Source organism: Nasonia vitripennis, chromosome 2 (genome assembly GCF_009193385.2).
Source record: "Nasonia vitripennis strain AsymCx chromosome 2, Nvit_psr_1.1, whole genome shotgun sequence".
Taxonomy (NCBI): Eukaryota; Metazoa; Arthropoda; class Insecta; order Hymenoptera; family Pteromalidae; genus Nasonia; species Nasonia vitripennis.
In genome coordinates, this window is record NC_045758.1 from 16,505,042 (window position 1) to 16,529,567 (window position 24,526).

A 24,526-nucleotide genomic window follows, 5' to 3' on the forward strand; every position below is an offset into this window, starting at 1 on the left:
GCAGATCCCTAGCTTATCCACAATCATGTACTTTGTTTTTGATTCACTCACTTCTAACCCTGTATACTCTACCGCTTTTATGAGGATTTCCGCGTTTCTTGCTACCGTTTCCCTACAATCCCCCAGTATATCCAAATCATTTGCGTAGCCTAGTATCTGCGTTGTTCCATTAAGCGTTGCGCCCATCTGGCTAACCTGCATTTTTCTAACGGCATACTCTAACGTTAAGTTGAACAGCACCGTAGAGCGTCCATCCCCTTGTTTTAAACCATCGCGTATCATGAAGGGTTCTGATACATTACCGCCTACTCGGACCTTTCCCGTGCTTCCGTTCAGACATATTTGAATTAATCTCACGAGTTTTTTCGGTACACCGAGAAGTACTAGAATTAGATACATTTTGCTTCGCTTAATAGAGTCGTACGCTTTTTTAAAATCTATAAATAGTTGGTGTATGGTTTCGCAAAATTCCCACTTTTTCTCTAACAACTGTCTTATGGTAAACATTTGATCGCTTGTCGATCTGTTGCGCCGAAATCCGCACTGATAATCTCCTACTATATCTTCCGCGAATGGAGTGAGTCTAGCTTCTAGTACGTTTGACCGAACTTTGTAGCACGTTGCTAAAAGTGAGATACCCCTATAGTTATTGCAGTCTGTCTTATCCCCCTTTTTAAAAATCGGTATAATGATAGATTCCTTCCAATTTTTGGGTATTGTTTCATTTTTCCAGATGGCACATACTAGTTTATAGATTTTGAAAGTGAGCCCGATGCCCTCATATTTAAGTAACTCAGCTGGTATAGAGTCGTTTTCCGCGGCTTTGTTGTTTTTTAGTTTTTTAATCGCGGCCTCTACTTCTTGATAGCTTGGTTCCTCCACGTGGGGTTCAGCAGTGTGAATTTCGTCCCCTAATTCTTCGCTATTTTCGTGCACGTTTAATAATTTATCGAAATAATTTTTCCACAGCGACAGTAATTCGTTGTCATTTGTTACGAGGTCCCCGTTTTCGTCCTTCATCAATTGCGCTCTACTCCTAAAACCCTTTCTGATGGCGTTAATCCCTCTGTACATTTCGCGGGGGTTATTTTCCTTACTGTTAGTTTCTATTCTCCTAATAAGATTCTTTTGATATTCCCGCTTCTTATTTTCGTAGATCGCGCTCGTCTGTTTCCTTACGTTAGAATAATCTTCTACAGTCCTATCGCTTCTATTTTGTAAGCTATCTAATTTAGCCTTTTTGCGCCTTTCAAACCAGAGTTCGCACTCTTCGTCAAACCATGGTTTGCTCTTTGGCTTTTTCTTTTTACCCAGTACTTTGTTCGCGGCCTCTTTTACCGTTTTTTCGATGTCCCCCCATAAGCTATTCGGTTCGTCATTCCCCTCCGGCGATGTGTTTGCTTCTTCAAGTGCCTGAAACCTGTTATTAATTTCTATCTGGTACCTAATTCGCTCTGTTCTATCTCGTAGCTTCTCAATATCGAAGCATTCTACCTTGTTTGCTCGCTTACTATTTTGATTCGCTACTAGCGATAATAAAATCGCGCAGATTGGGATGGGCAGGGCACGTAGCGAGAATGGGAGACGACCGTACGGGAGCGCGTGTCATGAAGGGCAGGCCGATGGTAATGCGACCTCTAGGTAGACCTAGACGTAGATGGGAGGACAACGTAAAAGCGGATCTAGTAGAAATAGGACGGGTGGGTGTCGATTGGAGAGGTGCATCTTGGGTGGGGTTGACACAAGATAGGGCAGCGTGGAAGGCTTGCGTAGATGAGGCGATGAACTTTCGAGTTCCAAATGCCACGTAAAAAAAAAAGTAATAATGAAGTTAAATTTCAAAAACCAAACTACATTTCTAAAGCTCCTATGCACACTTCACTTTCCTTGTGGAAATGTCGTCTGCTACAAATCAAGCAGAAAACACAACAAAACTTACAGGTTAGAATTGCTTATTTGCTGATGATAAGTGTGACTCTGTAACAGTTTGGTGTTATGAGACAATTTGATGAAAATCATTAATCTGTTGATTACATATGCACTTTTATATTAAACTATTATTTGATGTGAGCCTTGTATTTAATGCATTATATGTTTTAGATGAATTGGTCGACGGCAAGCCACTTCTCAGATTGACAGGCACTGATTTGAGGTTTATGAATATTAAAACCGGACCAGCATACAAGATTTTGGAAATAATTGAAGATTCTTCCGCTATGGTGGTAAGTTCTATATTCAATTGTATGCATTTGACAAACAATAGATGATATTTTTATTACAGGAGTGTATTGTTCAAGAAGATGGGTCTATTATTGCAAGTGAATCAAACAATTGTACTGATGATGAAGTGTCTCAAGAGATCATGCAGAAACCGAGCTGTTCAACGGATTCTCCTCAAGCATCAGTTTCAAAGTTGATAAAGGTATTTTTTTAACCTCATTTATGAATATGTACACCTAAAGGGCTTGGATAATAATAACTTTGAATATATAGAAAGAAAGTGAGTCCACGTCGATAAAACTTTATAATGTTCGATCATGGATCAAGGAATTGGACAAAGAGAATAAGTCAAAGAAAAGTTTGGTAAAAATCTTAGATTCAGGTATTGTGAAAGATGTGGATCGCCAAGCTCTTGTCAGAAATGTTATGTCTCACCTAAAACTAGAATGTGGAGATGCGTAAGATTTTTATTATAGTTATATGTCTAATATTGTTTATTAATAAATGAAAATATTGATCATTTGTTTCAGTTATCCGCCTAAAGAGATGAAAACTAAAGTAGCAAAATCGATAATCATTTCTTTCCCAAAGCTAAAATCTACTACTGGTTGTGGTTATGTGAGTATTCGTATTCATGATTATTTCATGCATAGCAGGAATCCTTATATCCTAAGTAATAATTGTTCTTTTTTGTAGGAACATTTTTACAATGAAAAGTTGTCTTCTAGTTTTCTTGAGTGGAGGTTAAAAACCATGAGAAAGACATTAAAAAGTTCTGAGAAGAAAAGGACAAGAGGTAAGAAGAGATCTCTGACAGATAGTTCAAATGTACAAGTTGAATTGAGTTTAGAAGAGTATGAATCAAAAGTACGTAAACAACAGGTATTAACTAATGTCAATATTATGATTGCATTAATTATTGATCCATCAACAGGTTTCGGAGTTGCAGTTCAAAATGCCTAATGACACGAACAAGTTTTCAATACTACAGTTAATGGACGAAACCAGATCTAATAGGCAGCAATGGATAAAAGATCCTGAAAACCATGTAACGCTACATGACATTTTGAATAAGTTTCCACGATTTACTGACTTTAAAGGAGAATTGGTAAAAAATTTCTTTTATTTAGTTTTGATATAACTTTTGACATTTTTTTCCTCATACTTGTAAATAAGTTTTTTTATATTTTGATTTATAGATACTTAGAGAATTTCAATATCAGATCACTGACAAAGACACTTTCTTGGGAAGGTTCCCATCGTACTATGGTCCATGGATTCTGAAGTACTGCAAAGTTACAAAGCCACAGCTTTTAGATCAAGTACGATACATAGCAGACTCAAACATAAAAGCCCTTCTAATACTGCCAAATGTCTTGCCGAGTCCAAATTATATGAGAAGAAAGACCAATGTAAGTTTAAAATCTTTTCAATAAGTGCATACATTATTATCTTGGCTGAATAAAGAATAAAATAAATTTTTTTAGGATTCAACAAAAATCAAAGGACAAAAAAAGTAAAACTTGAAGCAGACTTTGCAACTAAGACCATCTCTAATGGAAATCTTTTGCGAATTGTAAAGGTAATGGTTTTGGGTTATATCAAAGTAATTTTTAATACTATTTTTATTGATATTTTAATAGGTTAATGATGACATAATGGAAGCAGTGACCAACACAATAAACAATGATCCTGTTCAGCCTTTCCTTATTTTTGTTACAGACACCTGTGAAAGAATGGGAGATTTTTTTATCAAAGTAGATAATTACAAAATAGCAGTAGGCTCCAACATAATGATTGCATTTGATATTCTTGTGAAGATGCACTACGTGTTTGATCTCCAGTTTTCACCTGACCTTGAAATCTTTTATAACTTTATAGTGTCTAAAGTTATGGGTTTAGACACCACAGCAAGATCTTGTTGCGATGCTTTTGACACTACTCTACTTCATTTAGGAGAACAGACCCTCGAGTAAGATTATTTTCTAAATAAAATCTAAATGTAAAAAATGTATGCGTATGAAGATTAAACTAATTATTACATATATTTTACAGTGATGATGTCAATCAAAGTGCATCCGAACAGGATGAAGATGAAGACTTGTAATTTAACTCAAAGATTATAATGTGAAAAGTCGACTAATCAGGTTCCAAAGATTATAATTATTCTTTAATTATTAAGTAAAAGAAAAAGACTGTTTTCACATCACATATACTTATTAATCATTTAAGTCATTCATATAATTTATCTTTCATACAGGTTATGAGCAACTGTAATTTAGTTTCTGAATAAAATAAAATAAAATTATTTTTGAGGTTATGTAGCTTTGTGATATACCCTTTCACTAAATAATTTGAGTCATTTTATCACTCTTCAGCTTTGAGTGATAATAATCACTACTTTAAAAAGTGACTTATCACTCTATTCCGACTGGCTCTGTTTTTTGTTTACGAAAGAGTGATATAGACTCTATTAGAGTGACTTTTCACTCTTGTAGATTTAGAGAGTAATTTCGTTGTTGTATATCGAGCTGCATGACGCCGAGCTTTTACGGCATTGTTTATGACACTCGAAAGTCTAAATGGATCTGTGGAATTAAAATTGCGGTCGCGAGTGCCGCGTTTTATCATTTTTCACCCGCACACCTGGTTACAACATGTCTATCACGCGGCGAATTGGGTCATTCGCGAAGTTTTAAATTTGAGCGGTGCCGATAATTGCTGAATATAGTTCGCGAGTTACTTGTACATTATAGGTCGGTTCGCAAAGTTGTGAAGGTTCCATATATGGTAGTATTTGTATGATTCTTGTTGCAGTAGAATACTTTTTTCTTCCTACATATATTGTTTTTTTTTCAAAAACAAAGATATAATTCAAAACTAAGATAGAGCTTTTGAAATAACATTCTCTCTATGTTTAAGAACATACGCCAAACAAAACCGACAACTCGCGCCATTCGCGGGTTGAATCCCTTCTCGGCTCGTCGACTCGCGAAAAGCATCCGTCGACTTTTACGATTGTCTCGCCGAACTCGCGAGGCGCGCGCAGTAAAAACTCCGCATAGGCTTTATCGCCCGAGCTGAGGTGGCGAGAAGCTTCTTCTTCTTTTCTCTCTCCCTTTTTCACCCAGAGAAAGAGACACACAATATCTATAAGACGTTATCGTAAAAATGTTTCTCTCCTGCAGGCGCGGCGAGAAAACTCATTACGAGGGAACGAGTCATTCTTATACAGCAAAAGGGGGACAGGAGTCGCGACGCCGGACGAGGAAAAATGAAGCGAGGATGGGCTCGGTTTGTTTCGCCGAGAAATGCTTCTGCTAAGCGCGCTGTTTCGAAGATTAGAGTGGAATAAAAGCTTTTTGTTTAGGCTTGTGGGACAGTCTGTGTACTCTTTTTTTTATACAAGCGACGGTTTGTTCCCTTGAACGGCGTGAGTGGATCTATTATTTTTGATCCTAAGAATGGGTGTATTTATTTTTTAAATATTTTTAATCCAAAAAAGCAAACGCGATAAGATAAGATGAATGTTTCAGAGACAAAGTAAAGAAAGTACAGCAATGTTACAGTTGATAAGATTGGCAAATGAAGGTATAAGAACGGATGAATCCGAGGTATGATATATTTATCATCTGGAATTAATAAAGCTGATGAGATGACGAGTAAAAGCACGCATATAGAAAGATCAAGAAAACCTTTGCTGAATAAGTAATAACGGTATGAATAGAGTTGATTAACAATGACTTTATTCTATAAATGGCAGGAGGGAGCGTTGTACGGCACACGGCGTAGAAAATATAGAATAATATGATTCGAAGGCTATAATTGATTCATATGTATTTATTTCCACAACTCTCAACATTACACTTCTATCATTGTTCATCTATGCTGTCCAGACACATCTTTTCGAGATTCGCATAACCTCGGTAACGTGTTTTACACTGACTTCACGGCATTCCCACGTCGTATATGGTAGCCAGGACAGAAACGACGTCGAGCAAGTTCCAAAAGGTAATCTCGACGTGTTCCAAGTTTGCCCGCTTCGTGAACTTTCGCTAAAGATCTTCACGCAGCCGACGAATTTCCCTGCGTCTCGTCAATTTGGCTCTCACACGGCAGAACTATGTCTTTGTTGTCGTTATGCATTATTAGCAAGGAATTTCGAATATATAGTGAATGGAGATGAGCAATAACAACATGTTGCCAATTAGATTTATATTAGCTTTAAATTAGATTTTTTATTTGTTAAATTAGATTTCTGTTAGCCATTTTGAAAGCGCGTTATTGAGAGAGGATGGAGGGGAATATATTCCGCATACTTTGCCTCGTACTTGCTTAATACGGGTTACGGTAGAGTCGAGCTGCGATGCCTGTGATTAAATTTTCAAGGAAGTTTTGGTCACGCGCTTTGAGAGAGAGAGAGAGAGAGAGAGAGAGAGAGAGAGAGAGAGAGAGAGAGAGAGAGAGAGAGAGCTCGTGTTTGTACACAAGAGCTTACATTGTCCCCGCTTGATCGAAATTTTCGGAATGTAGATAAGCCAATAAGTAGTTCAGTTTCGTGTTTCATCAAGGGGCGTTAGAGAACCTCCTCTTTTGCATTTTACAATTCCAAAATTAAAAAGAAAGAAAACCACAAATCCGCTTGACGTTTCCTTTCGGTAGAAAAAAATAATTGACCCTTAAAAAACAACGTTTTTACCTTCATACTTTTACACCCTGTACGTACGTCAGCTGTTCCAGTCGTCGTATCAGCGAGAAAGAAAGATCGGACCAAGATACAGACACGCGGACATACAACAACAGGACTTATACAATATAATGTATAGAAGGAGAAAAGCGACTCACCGACAACGTTGAGGTGCACGAAGTGGCTCATGTGGGGAGTGGTGGACACTTGGCACTCGTAGATGCCGGTGTCCCGGTGCTGAGGATACTTGATCTGCAGCACCCAGTCGTCCGACTGGGCGTTATGTATCGCCCGGAAGCGCTGGTCGTTCGTGTACGTATACCGGCCGATCGTCAGCAGGTGGATGTCCCTGTGTCGCACCCACGACACCTGCAGATGAGACATCTGTAATGCATGTGCGGCCCAATTGCGGCTTCTGTTGTTTTCTGACGTTTAGCTGTTTTGTAGTGTCTTTTTTTTATTTTTGGTTGTTCGTATTGCGTTTGGCGTATGCAAAGCCGCATTTTCAGCGTTGTTTTTCGTGTTGCGATTTTAATCATAAAGTATTCGTGATGTATATACGTGTCTCGTTCGAATGAAACTGGCTTTGATGAGGTGACAATCGCGCATGCGAATTATTTATTGCGTATCGTGAAATATTCGGCGGAAAAATATCCCAGCTGAAAATACGGGTTTCGCGGGCTCCCAAAAACAAAATCCTCGAAATGAACTATTGATTTCGGGAAAATGCAACGCGCGGCTATAAACTTTCGTGTGCCAGTCTATATACACCGAGAGCATAAAAAATATACGTGTATCTAGGCTATTTCTCCTGCATACGCGAACTTTGCCGTGAATATTCTAAAAAAATTGTGATAAATACGTGTTTTACTAGTTATACGCGTACAGAAGCGTCTACTATTTATCGCGACTTTTCATCTCGTACCCGCTAATTTTCCCATTGGATTACTGTGAAACACTTTAATCTGACAGAGCCGCGTTCGAACAAACCCAGACCAAAAGTTTAACGCAAAAATTCACGCAAAAGCGTGATTAAATTCAACTCCATTCACGTGTGCAGCCCACTCGCGTCAAACAAGCCCAGCGTGCGTGGGAAAACACGGGACGCAGAAATAGAGAGCGCGTGGAAAAAATTCATTTAAAGCTCCCGAGCCGTACCTTATTCATAAACCCCTAATTACATCCCAGCCTCATTTACACCCGCTCGCCGCTAAAATATCTCACCTCGGCAGCGACTAACTCTAACCCTTGAAAAAAAGTATAAAACCGTCCTAGTCCAGCGGAGAAAAAGCCAGCTGCAACAAAGTATTCCTCGACCAATCGTTCAGAGCGAATTAGCCAGCCGGGCATTCCCCTCTCCCCGCACACTACGTATACTCGAGAGCCGAGCCCGGACACTATAATCCACTCGTGCCCTTTAAAATTGCAGGAAATGAAGCCTTTCAACGAATCATCCCGGTCGTGCTCTCTCTCTCTCTCTCTCTCTCTCTCTCTCTCTCTCGCTCCTCTTTGCCCACAACCAGCCCAATCAATACTATAGCCGGTGCAGCGGCGGCCGCAGGCAAAAAGGCCAGCAGCAGTAGCAGCAGCGGCGCGACCGAGTTGACCACAATTAAATCGCCGTAAATTGGCCAAGTGTGTTACTCTGTACAGTATGCGCATGGCCGGCCCTATCCCCGTATAAAGCCGTGCTTCTCGAGTCCATCGAGCTAATTCCCCGTATCTTTTCTTTATGGGTCCGGGCGCGCCATTCATTATTGAATGAGTCGACCGGTTCGTGTGAGCCGCGGCTCCAGCACGCGAGCGCGCGAGCACGTTCGAGTGGCTGGCGCCATTACGCTGTCGGCCACGCGATGCGCGCAGGAAATTAAACGCAAGCTCCGCCGCGATTTTTCTGCCGTCGATGTATTTATGAATTTTACCGGACCTTTTTTCTGGCCCGCTCAAGCCGATCGATTCCTCGCCCGGGCTTTTTACGTCCCCGGCACAATGGAGTATTTGCGAGAGACGCGGCATGGTTGATTTTATTTTTCGGACGGGTCGCTTGCTTTTGGGATGAAGGATTGTTATGAGACTCTGAAGCAGGGGTGCAGTGATGGCATGATTTTGTAGAACGAGTAAAACTCGCCAGAGAAAAGCTAGGGAATCTTAGAAAAAAATGCGGCTACTACTCGTTTTACAGATATCACCCGCAGGTACAAATGTATATCAAAGAAAACTTTGACCAAGCTCATCTCTACAAAAGACTCGTCTCTATGCAGGTCGGCTTGAGCGTTAATTAACACTTCGCATCTAGAAACCGAGGAAGCGATTAAGCCGAACTTTTGCCGACTCCAACTCACTCCAGCGCACAGTTATATGAAATTGCGAGTTTTATCGCCGGCGACTACTCCACTCCGGCGACGCGTACCAATTAATCGCGAGCTTCCTATATATCGACGCTCTATGTATACACACCCGCGTTTCATAAGTCCGTGCGGAGAAGAAAATAAAAAGTATAGCCTGCGGAGAGTGAGACGCGACGCCTATAGCCTCTGAGAAGCAAGTTATATACTCGAGGGAAGTTATCCGACGCGTCTACGTGTTTCCCGTCGACGAAACCGATTCGTACCCCCACGCCGAGACTTCTCCTCGTTAATTCGTTTGCCCATCCGAGAAAGTTTATCTGCAGTCAGTCGAGAAAGTGCACACGCGCATTCGAGAAAGTTAATAGCCGAGACGGATGAATGGTAATTTCGAGGCTGGAATTGCGTCGCCCTGTTGATTTCGGCGTATGCGTCCACTCTTCCCTTTTTCAAAATTTTCTTCTCGCGCCGCACTCTTTCCCGGAATGCGAGCGCGTGAAATTTGAATTTCATTCGGCGGAATGGGTAAAGTTTTAAAAGAAAAATTGCTTCTAATGAAATGCGCCGCCAAGCGCCCGCGGCGCGGCTTCGAGTTTGCGCTATGTATTTTATCCTGCGCGATAGTTTTGAAGTTTTGAATCTCGGTGATTATGTGCATTTTTTTCTCTCTGATTAAACGATGAGAATTGAAGGAGCGACGCGGAAAGTGCTTTTCGCAGTTTGCCTCCATTTTGCAGCTTTTCGCTGTATTCAACGGGAAGACAGTAGAGAGAAGGTCATTTTGCGGGTCACGAAGGATATGCGAGGTAAGTTAAAGTGGATGTTCCGATACAGACTTTTGGCTTCGGAACGCTCAAATTTGCTTTTGCGCCTTGATATGCCCGACTTTTGCACCGAAACATTCTTCCTCGAGTTCTTTGCGATTCAGCTGATTTAATATTGGATTGTTCCGCGACGACAAGAAAAGATTTACACAATCACTTGAACTTTGTGGAGTATAAATTGCGAACGTGAGATCATTCGCGAAGCTGAATTTTCTTTGATAGTGTGTTATACCTACTAAGCATTGCTAACACAAAGAAAGTTAAAAAAATATATGCCACACTTGTTGACAACGTTAAAGCGAATTTCCCTATTTTCAATACCCAAATGGACGCTGAAATTCTCCAACCTATGGACTTTTTCGTATGCACAGCTTCGCACACAAATGGCCGAGTGGTTTGTTTTCACTGATGGATAGGCCCTTTTCTCTCGTCCTCGCGGCAAACACGCCGCATCGAAAAGTCGCGCGGAAAAAAATTTCTGTCCAATATTTGTATTCAGTATTTTATACGCTCCGACCTCGACGAACCACTCGAATTTTTGGCTTCCGCAATCTACGCGCCAACGAAACAATCGCCAGTTGGAACTGAAGCTATGTGTGCGCACAGTTGCATCGAGCGAATCCCTACGCGATCCATCACGCAGAATCACGAACGAATGTTTGGAAGGCGGTGCTCACACGCGCGCGGCATATTTCTATAGATTCAGCAGATTTTTCTCGCCGCAGGTGCCTCGCCACTTCTTATTGCCGAGTCGATGCGCGGATAACGAATCGCGAAGTCGGGGATGCGAGACACGGGTGCACAGTAGAGCGTGAGAAAGCCGACGGCCCAGCGCCTATTTGCCATTCAAGTAGCTCCTCGCTTTCTCGCTTTTTCTCGATCTCGCTCGGCTTTCCCGCGGAATGGCCCCGGTCCAAGCGAAACATACTTGACGAGCCCCATCGACGACGTATACTGCTCGTGGTGACCTTTTTTATTTTCTTGTTTTTGGTCGCCGGGAGGAAAATTTTTACGACGGCAGGAAATGGCTGCGCGGCGATTTATTAGATGTATCGCGCGAGTTATCGTGGGGTGTTACCCTTTTTCTTGTTTGTAATTTCGGAAATCGCGGATAACTCGGTGACGATCGATTGGACTTTGTGGGCTATTGCGTTTACGACTTTGTTATCGTTTTAGTTCGTGCGCGGTGGCTGCTTTGCATTTGTTTTTGCGACGTGAGAGATAAATGGCTGGGAGCATATAGCACCTATGTTGATTTTTCTTTACTGTTATCGGGATAAGTCGCTATATTTTCTATATAACCTCAATCCTAATTTTGAACACAAGAATACGTTGTCACTGGATTAGTTATATTATACTATGGCCCACTAATTGCGCTGATCGTTTATAGTGTCTAAAATGAAACCCGTACACCAGCCAATTCCATTGAGGATTATTAATAATTTCTATATCAATTCACCTTATTGAAACGCGTCGGCACATTGAGCAAGTACATTTTCGCACAATTCTCGATCCTCGAAATATCACTAATCCAAAGTAAATCCCCAAATCTGATCGACCCCCTATACGCGAGCAATAGCAACGACCACCGAACGAGCACTGAAACAATTTTCGATACAGAAAAGAGGCCGATAACCCGCGCGCAATATTCCATCTTGCACGCCTGCTCGTAAACTCAGGCGAAAGCTCAGTACGCAGCAGCTATTTCGAGCTCGACTATAATATAGTGTCGGGAAAAAAAGCCTGAAAATTTTAGTAATCCCAATACATATAACCTTCGCCTCCGCTTTACTGCGAGAGCAGGCCGGACGTCGACGGGGCTCTTAATTCGCGAATATCCGGTTACGGTCGGTAATTACACAGCTCGCCGGCATACGTCGCTCCTCTCGTCCTCCGCGAGCAGCGAGGGATGACCCGAGTCGCACGCGATCGAAAGCGACCCCTGCGCGTGCACGCGGTACTTGCGCAGCCAGCCCAGGCGCGCGAGCTTTAAAGTTTAAGGCGCGAGGGTAGTGCCAGCGCGCGGGTGGCTGCGGGTTTACGGCCCGGAGTAATGGCTACTCCGGCAATAATACAAAAATAATTAACACGTGATTGCGCCGAGCCAGGTGGATTGTACGGACGCGGCTCTAGCTGCTGGGATGGGATTTTCTTGGTGGTCGGCCGCGCTATAGCTGCTGGCCGAGCTGGCGCGGAAATTCAATTTCTTATTTACGAGTTGTTTGCTTTTTTCCCCTGCTCTGCTGCCGCCGCTGCAGTTTACCTTTTACATTTACGGGGGGGGGGGGGCACTTTCTTTTCTATTTCTAATTTTCCGCGGTATTTTTCCGGGTTGGAAGTAGAGCGAGTATAGTTCAAAAACGAGATGTAAAGATACTGTTCTATGCATTCTGCCTATATACAGGATGAAACTCCGCTCGGCCAATCATGATTATTTTATTGGAGAATCGATCGATGCGCACAAAGCCAGGGCCTAATTGCTGAATTTGTTAGGCGCGACTTGTCGGCCGGCGGCTCTGTTAATCGTATCTCTCATTGTTGTCCGCATTTTCGGGACAGCATTGGCGTGTATTATACAGCCGTGTGCGGTGCGGCACGTAGCGTTAAACCGGAGAAAGAGAGACTCAATTCCGTCGTTAGCGACAACTATGCCGTCCTGTACAAATATGTAAACATATTCGCGCATAGATGCATACTGCCGCGCGCGCGAAATGCGGAACAGCTGACGCAAGCCCTTCCCCCGTATCACACATGCGCGACACAGCAGTTTGCTGTGTGTCGTTACAAGTTTTCGCATTAACGTAAAACCCGACGCCGCCGGTGTTTTGTCGATCCTTTTGGATTGATTTCGGTTTTATCCGCGACCCAAAGCCGATTTAATTATATTTTGAAATTTTAATTCCACGCATAAATTAATCCAGCAGCGAACCCGGTTTCGCAATTAATTAGCCAGCGTACGAGAGCCCACTTGGGGACGAAAAGCACAAAAGCCCGGTCGTCGACAACGGCGCATTAATATACACGCGCATTCAACGCGGCATCGGTAAAATCTGCGACACAAAGCGCGGAGGCAAAAAAGCTCCCCGCTCCGAAGTACAAAATAAGTGCGGGCACACAAAGCAGCGGCGAAAACCAAAGGCACGCTCGGGAAAGTGGGAGAGAGAGAGAGTGAGAGAGAACGCGCGCGCAAGTGCGCAACAAAGACCCCCCTTGAAAAATTAGAGAGAAAGGGATAAAAATAGAGAAGGATTTAGAACTAGAAAGTGTAGAGCTTAACAGAAAGATAAGGGAAAACGAGGACCGCGGGCAGAGAGAGAGAGAGAGAGAGAGAGAGAGAGAGAGAGAGAGAGAGAGAGAGAGAGAGAGAGAGAGAAAGAGAGAGAGAGAGAGAGAGAGTGCGGCAGCAAAAGAGGTTATACATCAGAAGGGCGAAGGAAAAAGAGAGAGCGATACTATATACGCTCTCTCTCTCCCTCTCGCGCGGTGAAATTACTGCAGAGCCGTTTAAGCTCTACCATGTACCACGTGCAGGCACGTGTGTGAGTGTGCGAGCAAATTTTAGTCCGTGGCTTCATAGATATGCTCTAGGTTGCGACGCGGTTTTGCGAAGGAGGCGCGCTGCGCGCAGCTTAAATTCGAAACGGAAGTCGAGCATAAACGCAAGCCGCCGCGCTGACCTATACCCTTTCCCTCGGTTTTCGCGTGTCCCTGCTGCGTATGTGGCTCTGCTGCCCTTTTACCGACGTGTATGGTTATACGCGCGGAGGGAAAAAGGAAGGCTATAATTGGAGCCGCGGAGCTCAGCTCGCGAGCGAGACGTGTTGTTAAAACTCGGCTGTGATTTTGGCTCCTTTTCGCGAACTCGCCTGCGGTATATTTTTACTTTCTAGATTCGCAGATATTTCTCTGTGCGGAAATGCTTCGCGTCGAGCGAAATGCACGTAGTTCATTAACCGCCTCGCTATAGCGTAGGCAATGCCGAACGAAAAACGAATAAAAAACAACTTTTTCGTTTCCACGATTCACGAAGCTTTTACCAGACTGTTTGTTTAAACGCTAAACTGCGTTGGTAAGGTCAATTAAAACGGTTTACGATGCGAGCTGGCCAGCGTTAACGCCCACCACATGCACACACAATCGGCACATCGTCGTTACAGACTTTTGCGTAACAGTGTACCAAATCGCGCGTATGCAAAACCGTTCGGCCAATTACAGGCCAATACCGACAACTACTATGACCCGGCCGCCCGCCGGCGCCATTATTCCCCGCTGAACTCGCTCCCCTCTCTCTTTTCTAGACAGCGCGACCGAGCGTAATTTGGCTTATTGCAGCAGAGTAGCCGCCTCTGTAACCAGTATGTTAATTAATAGTCGGAATTTATGGAAATTGCCGCGAGCGTGTATACGCGCGTGCGTTATTTGAATAATTTATTTACCAACGGGAGCTTCGCCTACACGGCTATGGTATAGACACGCGAACATGTGTTTGATACCGACTATATTGTTTGGAGGACCCGTGTCCGCAACTTTTTTTCGTCGATTCGATAGCCCGGTGACTTGGCGAAATTTCATCATCAAATTCACGCGAGAGTTTCAGCGTTAGCTCGCCACGCCGGCTGAATTATTTCGCGGCTTGAGACTGGGATGTATACGTGTGTGCTACTGTGCAACGACTGAATATGTAGAGTACTTCCTGTGGTGCTGTATTTACGAAATTAATCAGCGTTCGGTAATAGACAGGGGAGTGTGTCATTGGCTTTTTGGTTTCGCGGGAAAGTCGTAGCATTCCCAATTCTGAAGAGTTGTTGAGAGCAAAGTTTGAGTCGGTAATCGGATGCAATGAGTCGCAACTCCAAGGAATACCCCATTACTCGCTTCGCGCATCGTTCTAATTGTTTCAGTCCAAAATTTACTTTCGAATAAACAGCCGGCAGATTGAGTGACTGGTCTGACTAATCGAGGAAGCAACTACTTGCGCGAGAAGTTTAGACTTCTAATTGTCTCGCGCAAGATGGAAGTTATTTCGTATAATTGGATTACAGCTCGCAGCCAAAGTTCTTCGAATTGCAGAGAAGGACGAATGTTTGCACGCTTTCTGCATCCGACAAGTATGTGAGAAATAATCCTATTGTTAACGAATCGATCGGTTACAAAGTTACCACTTCGAACGGAACGATTGGATTTCGGTATATTCCACGTAGCGCAATTCTTTCGATGTAACTCGATAGGATTACAAATTCAGCTCGGAATTGTACACAGAGCTCGTGAATTTCCGCGTTTCAAGCCGGTTTTCCCAATCATCATTGCCGATCCAAGCGCACGCAGGGTTTCCCGATGCACAATCGACCCATCTCCCGGCTGCACGAAATAATCAATGTCTCGCGTATAATTCACCATCCCGGCAAATCCGGCGAAGGTGACGTCCGCGTCCGCTTTGTCCTCGCCGCCCACATCTATGTTACCAGCCAGGTAGAAATTATTGCGATGGTTCCGCTGCTTAGCGCTCAATACACTCAGCAGTTGTCATTCGATTAGGAATTCGTTGTTTGCTCGCAATGCAAATTTATATGGACGGTATGGATGTCACAACGCGTAAAGCTGGATTGCGCATCGGCGAATAATTGACGGGATTGACGCACGCTCTAACTGAAAACAGTCACGAATAAATCATCGGCAGAGCAAATGCACTATTGTTTACCCTGCGATATGTATAATTAATACCAAACATCGGGATTTCTATTTGCGCCGTCGCAAATATTAAAACTCTCCGCGTGCTATCGATCCGGCAACGACGAGCGCACCTGCGAGCGTAATCCCGATGACCCTATTTCTGCTCCGAGAGCATTCGCAAACCCCTCGAAAAAATTCTTCGAAAATTCTCCTCATCATCAAGCGTCCCAATTTTCGAGCATCGTCCCGGCCATACATTTCCATAAGATCCGGTAGCGCGCGAATATCTCTCGTTTTGCAGGTTTGCCTCTCTCTCTCTCTCTCTCTCTCTCTCTCTCTCTCTCTCTCTCTCTCTACTCGGGTCCGCCGCAGCGCCCCTCCCGCGAGCGCACCAGCCAGCCAGCCAGCGGTAAATACGCTCTATCGATCCCTCAAGCTCGTCGCTCGAACGACGTTCGCGCCTCCTCCTGGCAGGCGCGAGGTGTGGTTGCCTCCGAGCTGCATGTGCAGCACCGTATGCAGGTGTCGTTCGACAGTGACGATTTCCTCTCGCTTGGTTGCTGCTGAGTTGGGTATACGAAAATTGACACGGAGAGCTTTAAGAGTCGGATGGACAGACGGACGACTCTGTGGCCTTGCGGGGCTAGAGATCGGGGTCCAGGAGGAGCGCGTTTTTAAATAGTTAGCGGTGAAATGGAAGAACGTTGGATAGCAGGTATTTCGCAAAAATGCTTTAACCCCTCCGCTTGTTTGCGCGTGAAAAAAGCTTGAGGCTGTGAGATTCAATTCGAAGTGGTTTGTGGTTTGCCAAGCGTTTGTTGAATAATAAAAGAGAAAAAAGTAGTTTTTCCCGAATAGAAAGAACGCAAATTGATTTTATGTACAACACGCGAGCATTTGGACGTATTTTTCATTGTGGCTACTGGTTTTATTTTTAATGGCGGTTTACCGTTTATGAACACATGTTAAACCACTGTATTAAACATTTTCAGGTGTGTATGCATTGTGCGAGATTTAATATGGAAACTGTTATTGAGATGAATAATCTCAGCATTTGTATGGAATGGGCAAAAAAGCGTTAGCAAAAATGACGAATAAACTCGAAAACAGCTGCGCTTATAAACTAGGATAGAAAGAGAATTAAATGTAGGAAAAGTAATATTTTTCGATTTTTCAAAAGCTTTTTTGTAGATTTACGAAACAAATTTTGAAACGACATTGACGAATACCTCGACCGAGATGATGCAGAAACCAACTTTGAGAGTCGCACACCCTTTGGAATATTCTCGCAAATTCTTATCGGTGCCAAAAGAAAATCGGTTAATTAACGCGAGTCGAAAATCTCGTAAATCGAGGGGATAATGCAACTGTACAAAGAAGTTACTTCCAGGCAATCTATTACAATGTGGAGCGGCAGCGGAACAAAAGCGCATCAGAGGTACAATCGGCGGGGCAAGCAGCCGACAAACGAAAAGGTTAACGAGGCCTGGCGGAGCTACCGACACTATAATGGCCTATGTGGCACGCCATAGATTTTTTCATTCGAAAAATTTCATTGTATAACGAAATAAAAGGAGAAACGAATGCAGGCGTCGGGTATTTCCTTCGCTGCCATCGCACTGCCCCCACCATTAACGGTTTGTCCTGCAGAGCTCTTTGTTTTTAACGCCGTCATTTTTTTACTTCCGAAAACAACAGCCCATCGTAATCAGATTATATTCACTTATACATTCTAGCAATGCACCGTCATTCGTGTCAATCTATCCTTTGGATCTTATCCTTTTATATTCTTTTTTTAAACGAAACACAAATAAGATACAAAAATATATACAATAAAGTGATACATTGAAATTAATTAACGGAAAACCGACGCTTGGTGAGGTGGCGGAGCCACACCTTGGGCGCTTGCCGAAGTTAAGCAGTACCAGTCTCGGTTACTCGTACTTTGAGTTTACTCCGCACTTAACAAAGTAAGCGGAAGGTTTTAAAATGTTCGAATTCAGTGTCGAAGTCTATGGAATGGGATCTAGACATCCAATTAGAACATGCACGCAATACACCGACGATCTCGGAGAAGGCTTTCGTACTAAGGATTCGTCCCATTAGGTTAGCCTGTACGAATAGGAGATGTAAGAAGATTGGAAATAAGGTTGAAAAGAGAAAGTTAAAAAATGAAAGTCGGCACAGCAAAGATGTATAATGAGAACAAATGCTGGACAAAAAAGCTGGTGGTCGATAAACATCCAAGAAAAGAAATTAATAACTCGTAAATAAACTTTTTCAAGAATTCAGAGACTACATTTGACCTACATTCCTTCGGTCTTGCGGAGTTCCGGGACAATGGGTCAATACAACGTCGGTCTCCAGAAGAAGCACGCACCCCTCATTTTTCTTGCTCGTACGCTCCGAGTTTATTCTTTAGCCCGGCGCAAACTTGGAATTCCTGAATTCTTTCGAGTCAGCCGTCAGAGTCCGAAACTCTAGTCCGACTGCAGGTACGAGAACAAAATTCTCACACCTTCGCATCGGCAGTCGGTGTGAAATCGGAAAGAAAAGGTTCCCTCTCTCATTAATAAATCGTGCCTCATAAGCTAATTTAATGGACTGTAGTAAAACCCGGCTTATCTCGGATTATGGCCCGGGGAACTTTGCTGCGCGCCCGCGCTCTCGAGACTATATTTTAGCTGCGCGCCCGCGCTCTCGAGACTATATTTTAGCTGCGCGCTCGCTCCCCGGGGTGCCCTCGCGCGAATTAGTCGCGTTTTCGCAGACGAGCGGCGAAAGACGCGCGGGCGCTATAGCTGCTTCGCTCTTTCTCTCCTGCGCCGGGGATAAAGAGCCGGAAGTGCCGGTAAACGGACGGGGGAGATGCGCGGGAGCGAGAGTAAGTGGTTGCCTAAGTAGGAGGAGCCCGTCTACTTGCAGCTTTTTTGAGAGTCTAAAGTTTTCTGGGCGAGCTTGCGAGGATGCTGCTGCCCTTGTCTATACTCGGAGCTAGCGCTTAATCCTGAGATGTTATTGCTTTTACGAGCTGAGTATCAAAAACAGCCACGAATACGTATCGATACGTTTCAACATTCCTCGAACATTCACCATAATTTACAGCTCAATATTTCAATACGCCTGCCCAGTAATGCGAGCGATAGAGATGCGAGGCTGATACATCGCCATTCAGGTGCAACTCAATACACTTACCCCATGTGTACACACATTCGCTCCGGCAAAATTACTCGCTCGCATACCCACATCCTAGTCTCGAGTGTATTACAACAGCGGCAGCAGCAGCAGCAGCTGAATACACACATAAAAATATTTACACACTCGCGCGGGGCGAGAGCGCAGAGAGCGTGGCTCGTGTCAAAGAGATCCTTTTTCGCATTACGCCTTTCGCCCCTCATCGATGCTCTCCTTTTTCTCGGCAAGTGAAACCAAACGCGAAAGATAAATAACCGTCGCTGCGCTGCTGCTGCTGCTGCTGCAGCAACGCTATACGAAGAAAATACGACTCGCGCGCACGAGCCCGTGTAAGAACCGTATTGCTTTGCAGCGGAGCAGCCAGTGTAAACGCGCGCCGGAGTTCGATTTTAATAGGTTTTATTTCGAGTCGTGCTCGCTCGACTTTTTTCCCGTTATCGAGGGCTGTGCGCGAGAGCTGCTTCTTTCTTTATTTTTGCGCCGCTGCAGCGTCGAGGTAAAAATTACGCGAAGAAACTCGAGTGGAGGATAGCGTCGTCACTTTGTTTTCAACTGAATTATTGTGATTTCCCGGGTAGGGGGATGCTTGCGACGATCGTGCCCGAGGCTGCTGCGGCGGTTATTTTGCGAGCGACGGGATTCAACGGAAACTGGCCTGTTTGCTTGTGTCTCCTCGTCGATGCTATCGCGTAACGTTTTGCAAAACAACGTTCCCGCCACGCTGCAAGAAAAAGCGATACAAAGTAAATAAATACGCAGCATCGAGATACGCACACGCAGGATGAAGCGAACGCGAGCAACAAAATGAAACAGCCAAAGACGCTGTAGCGAACGAAATATCACGCGCGCAGGACATATTCGAAGGATCGGGCTGCCGCGACGAGGGGAAATCCCGCTGCGTGATAAAATTTTTCGCCCTGATATATTCAAGAGCTCGCGTACGTTCGAGCTGAGCGCGACCTCGAAAATTCGCGAATATGTTTTCACCATCTGCGCGAACGACCTCGAGAGGCCTGCAATAAAAAGCTCGCTCCGGGAGATTTCGGAGGAAAAACGACGACGAGCGAGTGCGTCAAGAGGCGAACTCGAGAGATACCACGCGAGCGGCTTGATTAGAATCTTCGGGTTATATTTACGTAATCCTGAGGGAGCTCGACTCGGCTCCAGGAGTTGAAAAATGAAGAAAATTATTCCAGATAATTATGAACTCTCTCTCTCTCTCTCTCTCTCTCTCTCTCTCTCTCTCTCTCTCTCTCTCTCGAGTCCCGAGAGTAATTACATCGGAAAATTTTTTATGAGATCCCTTTCGGACTTGGCTCCGCGCGCGAAAGAATTATTAGTTTTTACACTTCGGCTGGCGCTAATGACTTTCCTCGCGGTTAACGCTCTTGCTCGAATTAATCAACTCGAGCGAACCGAGCTGCGCACAGTCTTTGACAGAAGACGTATAAGTGGCTTTGGAAAAAGTTGCGGGAAATTATCAACTTCGCAATCTGATCTTCCGATCGCAGCGCAGATAGAGCGAGAGAGACTGAGATAGAGGAGTCGTTAGGCAGCTAAAGAATAAATTAAGGGGCTCTGACAGCCGGTGCAGCGGCGAAAATCATTCCTCGAGATGACTTTTGCGCTTCAACGCCATTCATCAACGACGTTCTCGCGTGCAGCTCACACGCGAGGCGATCTATCTACCGCGCTCTCCCATCAGTCCGCTTCGTACATTATATTTCTCCGTTTCTCTCCCCTAATTTTCTGCCCTTGTGCCTATTTTTCAAGCTCGCAATTTTTCCGCTTTAATCGCGTCCCGTCGTCCTACCGGCGTATTTGTCACTCCCTCAACTTCTGTCTCCGTCCGGCTACTGCGTTCATATTCACCCCGCTCCTGTTTGTACCCGAATTTTTAATTTCACCTCGGCTAGCCTTCCTTTATTCTCGAGCATTTATCCTCGCGCGCCCTTTATTCTGAGGCGATCTCTCATCACCTATTTAGCTCAGTCTTGGCTCGATCTCTCTCAGCCCGGTCTCTCTCGTACATATCTCTTCATTTCTTCTAGTCGTCCCGTTTCTTCGTTCCGCTCGCACTTTCACACCCTCCCCGACGTTCCCCATCGCATTTTCTCCTTCTCGCAGAATCTCTTTCTCCGTAGTGATGCTGCAGTATAACCATAAACATGAAGGCAATACCGGCTCCCGAGAGCGTGCACAGCCTCCTCTCTTATTCCCCTCTCAATTTCAGCTCCCGCACTGTGTGTACACCCGCGCACACGCGTTCATAACACGCCAAGATAAGGACGATCGTCTCTCCCTCACGTCGCCGCGGCACTTACGCTAGAGGTACATTTATTCGCCTGTCAAATGTGTACCGCGACTTGCATATTTGATGGCTCCAGCGCGCCTGCACGCTGCCGGCCTCTTTCTGGAGCGAAGATTTTTCCCTCTGTGCGGCGGCGCAGCGCGATTTGAATTTCGCCAGTGACGTCGTCGCGCGGGGGATATACTTTTCTCTTTCTCCAGCTAGCTTAATGCGCCTATGAGGTTAAGTTATTTTTGCTTGCTCGCAGAAGGAGCGCGCAAAAGGAGCTGCGCTTCCACGAGTGGGAAGGATGTTGTTTTACTTTCTTTTTTTGCGTTTGCATAGAGGAGCTTGCGGAGAAAAATTTTCCCGCAAGCGAGAAGACGAGTTTGTACAAAGTGTTTGAATAGTAGTTCAGTCGGTCAGCGAACTTTCGAATGGCGTGAATAGATTATCTATTTTGGGAGCCAGGCTACAAACAGGAGCTTGTTAAACATTGACAAAACTGCTATTCGGATACTTCGCGCGTGTCCGACCTGAACGCGAATGTTACTACTGGTGTGCTTTCGTGTAATCCTGCGCATGTACGCCCGTACAACATTGAATGTTAAATTGAACGGCTGCACTGTTATTTCGAAAATCACTTTTTTATAATCCAATTCTTCACACGCGATTCATCGGATGCGGCATTATTTTGTCGAGCTTTTCGATCTCAAGAGATAATCCAGTTACGCATTCGAAATCGAGCTCTACGCGTAAATAGCTCGAGTTTAAAATACTCATCTTGCGTTCGATTCGACTGCCCGAAAAATGATCAGTCGTCAACTGCATTCGCGAAATTAGGTAAGCAAAAATTCATTCGATGGGATAAATAAGGTCAGCGCGTTCAGCCGCGAACCTCCCCCGTAATTAGCGCAGATCGATGAGAGCATGGGAGAGAAGCGCCTGCAAATAAACAGTTGCAAATTTCACGCCCGGAATAAGCATATACCCCCCTGAATTAATAAAACCACAAATACGCATTCGCTAATCCTCCTTCTCTGTAGTTTCAGGCTTTGGCTTTTGCCTCCTATTTGTGCAGCTCGCGCGCGTACATACACAAACAGACAAGCGAGCCGTATGCTGGTAGACTTTTTAAAAAGTAAATTAACCGCCTCAAATACGTACGTGCAGCAGCGGCTCGGCCGCTCTATAATACATCCAATCGTCTATAATGAGAGCAGAGCGTATGCTTTGGGAATGCGGGGAATTGGTCAAAACATTAAAAAGCTCGTTATGCGAAGCGAAGCCTCTCGCAACAAGCCCAGCCACACATGCGCACACAGAGTCGCGTACGTCGCGCACTGCTCTGGCAGTGCAAATAGAGATAATCCCGTTCGGGCGTGCGGATACGGGCTCGCGCATAGCTGCGGTCTAGACCACGGCACGTTTCCTAGATAGAGACGTCGGCCCTGCCGCGCGTAATCGCCGCGGGCGCATTAATTGTTATCGTTTCATTAACTAAGTCTGATTACTCGCGTTGCGCGACTCTCTCCGCGGCGCGAAAAAGCCGAAGGTGCCGGCGGCTAACTTTAACCGTGTGCAGAAGAGAGAGAGAGAGAGAGAGAGAGAGAGAGAGGAAAGAACTCTATTATATACCGGAGTTAATTTAATCAATTTCCGGCAGCAGCTGTCGCTTACCTTTTTATCCGGCGTCGGGAAAGAGTTACTCTATGCGTATAATACGCGCTACTGGGAGAAGAAAAACGCCGGCTGGATAATTAATTGCGCGCCGCACAAGTACAGGTGTTTCAAAGCGTCCAAGAGCAAGGACGCGGTTATTAAAAAGGTCTTTCTCGTCGCAAGCGCAGCGAAAGAAATTACGAGGAGGCGGAGAGAGAGGGAGAGGAGAGCGAATTTCATCTCGTTGAAATGTTTGCGATGCTAAAATAATTACAGGAGTCCGCGTAATGTGCTTGTCTTAGGGTCGAGCGATAACGCTCCGAGGGACATTTCATTAATTATCGTTCATTGTTCTAGGCCGCTACTCTGTGCGTGCGTTTTCTGTAGGTGCGCGTATCCCCCTGATGATATCGATGTTTGTCAAAAAAAGTCGAAAATCTATCAGACGGCGCACGTCCTCGTGGGTGTTCTTCACGAATCGAATCGATCGAAGTAGGGAAAAACCATTGCTTGTGTCAATAGGACGCGAGGTTCTCACGATGGGAAAACAGCGACGGCGCGGATATGAATAAGAAAAGGTGTGGTATTGAATGGCGTACGATGTCAGAGTTGAGAGTTCACACTGCGACATAGGATTGTAAATATTTGAGAATAGAGGATAATAATGTTTGGCGAGATCGATTGAATTATTGGAATAAGACAAGTTTCTATATTTCTTCATTTTTTCACTGTGCTATTTCATAACGAATGACGTGTATTGATAGTTTCGTATAAGTAACACATCATCCATATATATTCATGATATCACTCGGTGACGTTCAAGGACATGGCGTCCACAGATAAATCGATGCTCTCTCTCTCTCTCTCTCTCTCTCTCTCTTTCTTGCCCTGTTCATTCATCAACACTTATAGCGCCGTCCCTAAACGCACAACATAAAGACTCTCGTCGACAAGCTGCATATACAACAGGATACCGCACCTACCCCAGAGACCAGCTCATACAGAGAGTTTTCCCGAAAAACTTTATCACGCGCAGCGCCTTCGACCAAGATTAACGAGCCATTATGGACGCCTCACACACGTGTATACATCGACTCGCGCCCATTCCGCAAGAGACTGTATCGTCCCGGTGGATCTTCTTTGTCTATATACGTTGCGCCTTTCAACGGTAGCAGCCCCTTTCTGTGCGCGAACAAATTTTCTTCCCCCTTCCATCAAACTCTACTCCTTGAATCTATATAATCCTCTAAATCTATTGAACGTGGAGACTGAGCCGTCGGTGTGTATAACACGATAGCATGTTTGAGAGCAAGTTCTCGTAACTGCGTGTTCGATGATATGATGGAATGATGAATATGGCTAAGTAAGTTGTCCGAAGATTGTTTCGATATCGCTTATTTTGGCTGATCTAACGCTCGAAATATCTAAATATCTAAAAAATAATTCGACTCTGATATTTCAGAAGAGGCAGAGAACGGTAAAAGTGGAGCAGGCCGTCGCGCGATCTGTTTCTTTTAATAAACTTTTAATTAAAAGACTTGGGCCGGCGAGCGAACGAGTAGTGAACGAGCTGGAACAGAGACAGAGAGAGAGAGAGAGAGAGAGAGAGAGAGAGAGAGAGAGAGAGAGAGAG

General features: G+C 44.5%; 2 protein-coding genes across 13 annotated transcripts in view; one reads left to right on the top strand and one right to left on the bottom strand.

Annotated features, from left to right (window-relative positions):
- LOC100122319 (zwei Ig domain protein zig-8) overlaps positions 1–24,526 on the bottom strand; it is a 337,476-nt gene that overhangs the window by 71,276 nt on the left and 241,674 nt on the right. For 6 of the 12 annotated variants that reach the window (XM_008204077.4, XM_001605871.6, XM_016987121.3 and 3 more), the window contains one exon: positions 7,066–7,276. In XM_008204077.4, coding sequence (XP_008202299.1) covers positions 7,066–7,276 — 211 coding nt within the window. Of the gene's footprint in view, positions 1–7,065; positions 7,292–24,526 lie in introns of all 12 variants that reach the window. The other 6 variants (XM_032596874.1, XM_016987122.3, XM_016987120.3 and 3 more) reach the window with 1 other exon arrangement.
- On the top strand, positions 1,838–4,407 carry LOC116416200. Its single transcript, XM_031923813.1, has 9 exons — positions 1,838–2,222; positions 2,282–2,678; positions 2,751–2,838; positions 2,917–3,087; positions 3,155–3,328; positions 3,420–3,632; positions 3,708–3,802; positions 3,943–4,192; positions 4,276–4,407. The coding sequence occupies exons 2-7, from the start codon at positions 2,647–2,649 to the stop codon at positions 3,738–3,740; spliced, it is 711 nt and encodes a 236-aa protein (XP_031779673.1). The 5' UTR covers positions 1,838–2,222; positions 2,282–2,646; the 3' UTR covers positions 3,741–3,802; positions 3,943–4,192; positions 4,276–4,407.

Excerpts from the sequence above, each read along its gene's own strand:
- LOC116416200 (XM_031923813.1), top strand. The coding sequence starts at position 2,647 with ATGTCTCACCTAAAACTAGAATGTGGAGATGC. Across the intron at positions 2,839-2,916 it reads CTACTACTGGTTGTGGTTAT|GAACATTTTTACAATGAAAA; the intron begins GTGAGTATTCGT and ends TCTTTTTTGTAG. Across the intron at positions 3,329-3,419 it reads CTGACTTTAAAGGAGAATTG|ATACTTAGAGAATTTCAATA; the intron begins GTAAAAAATTTC and ends TTTGATTTATAG.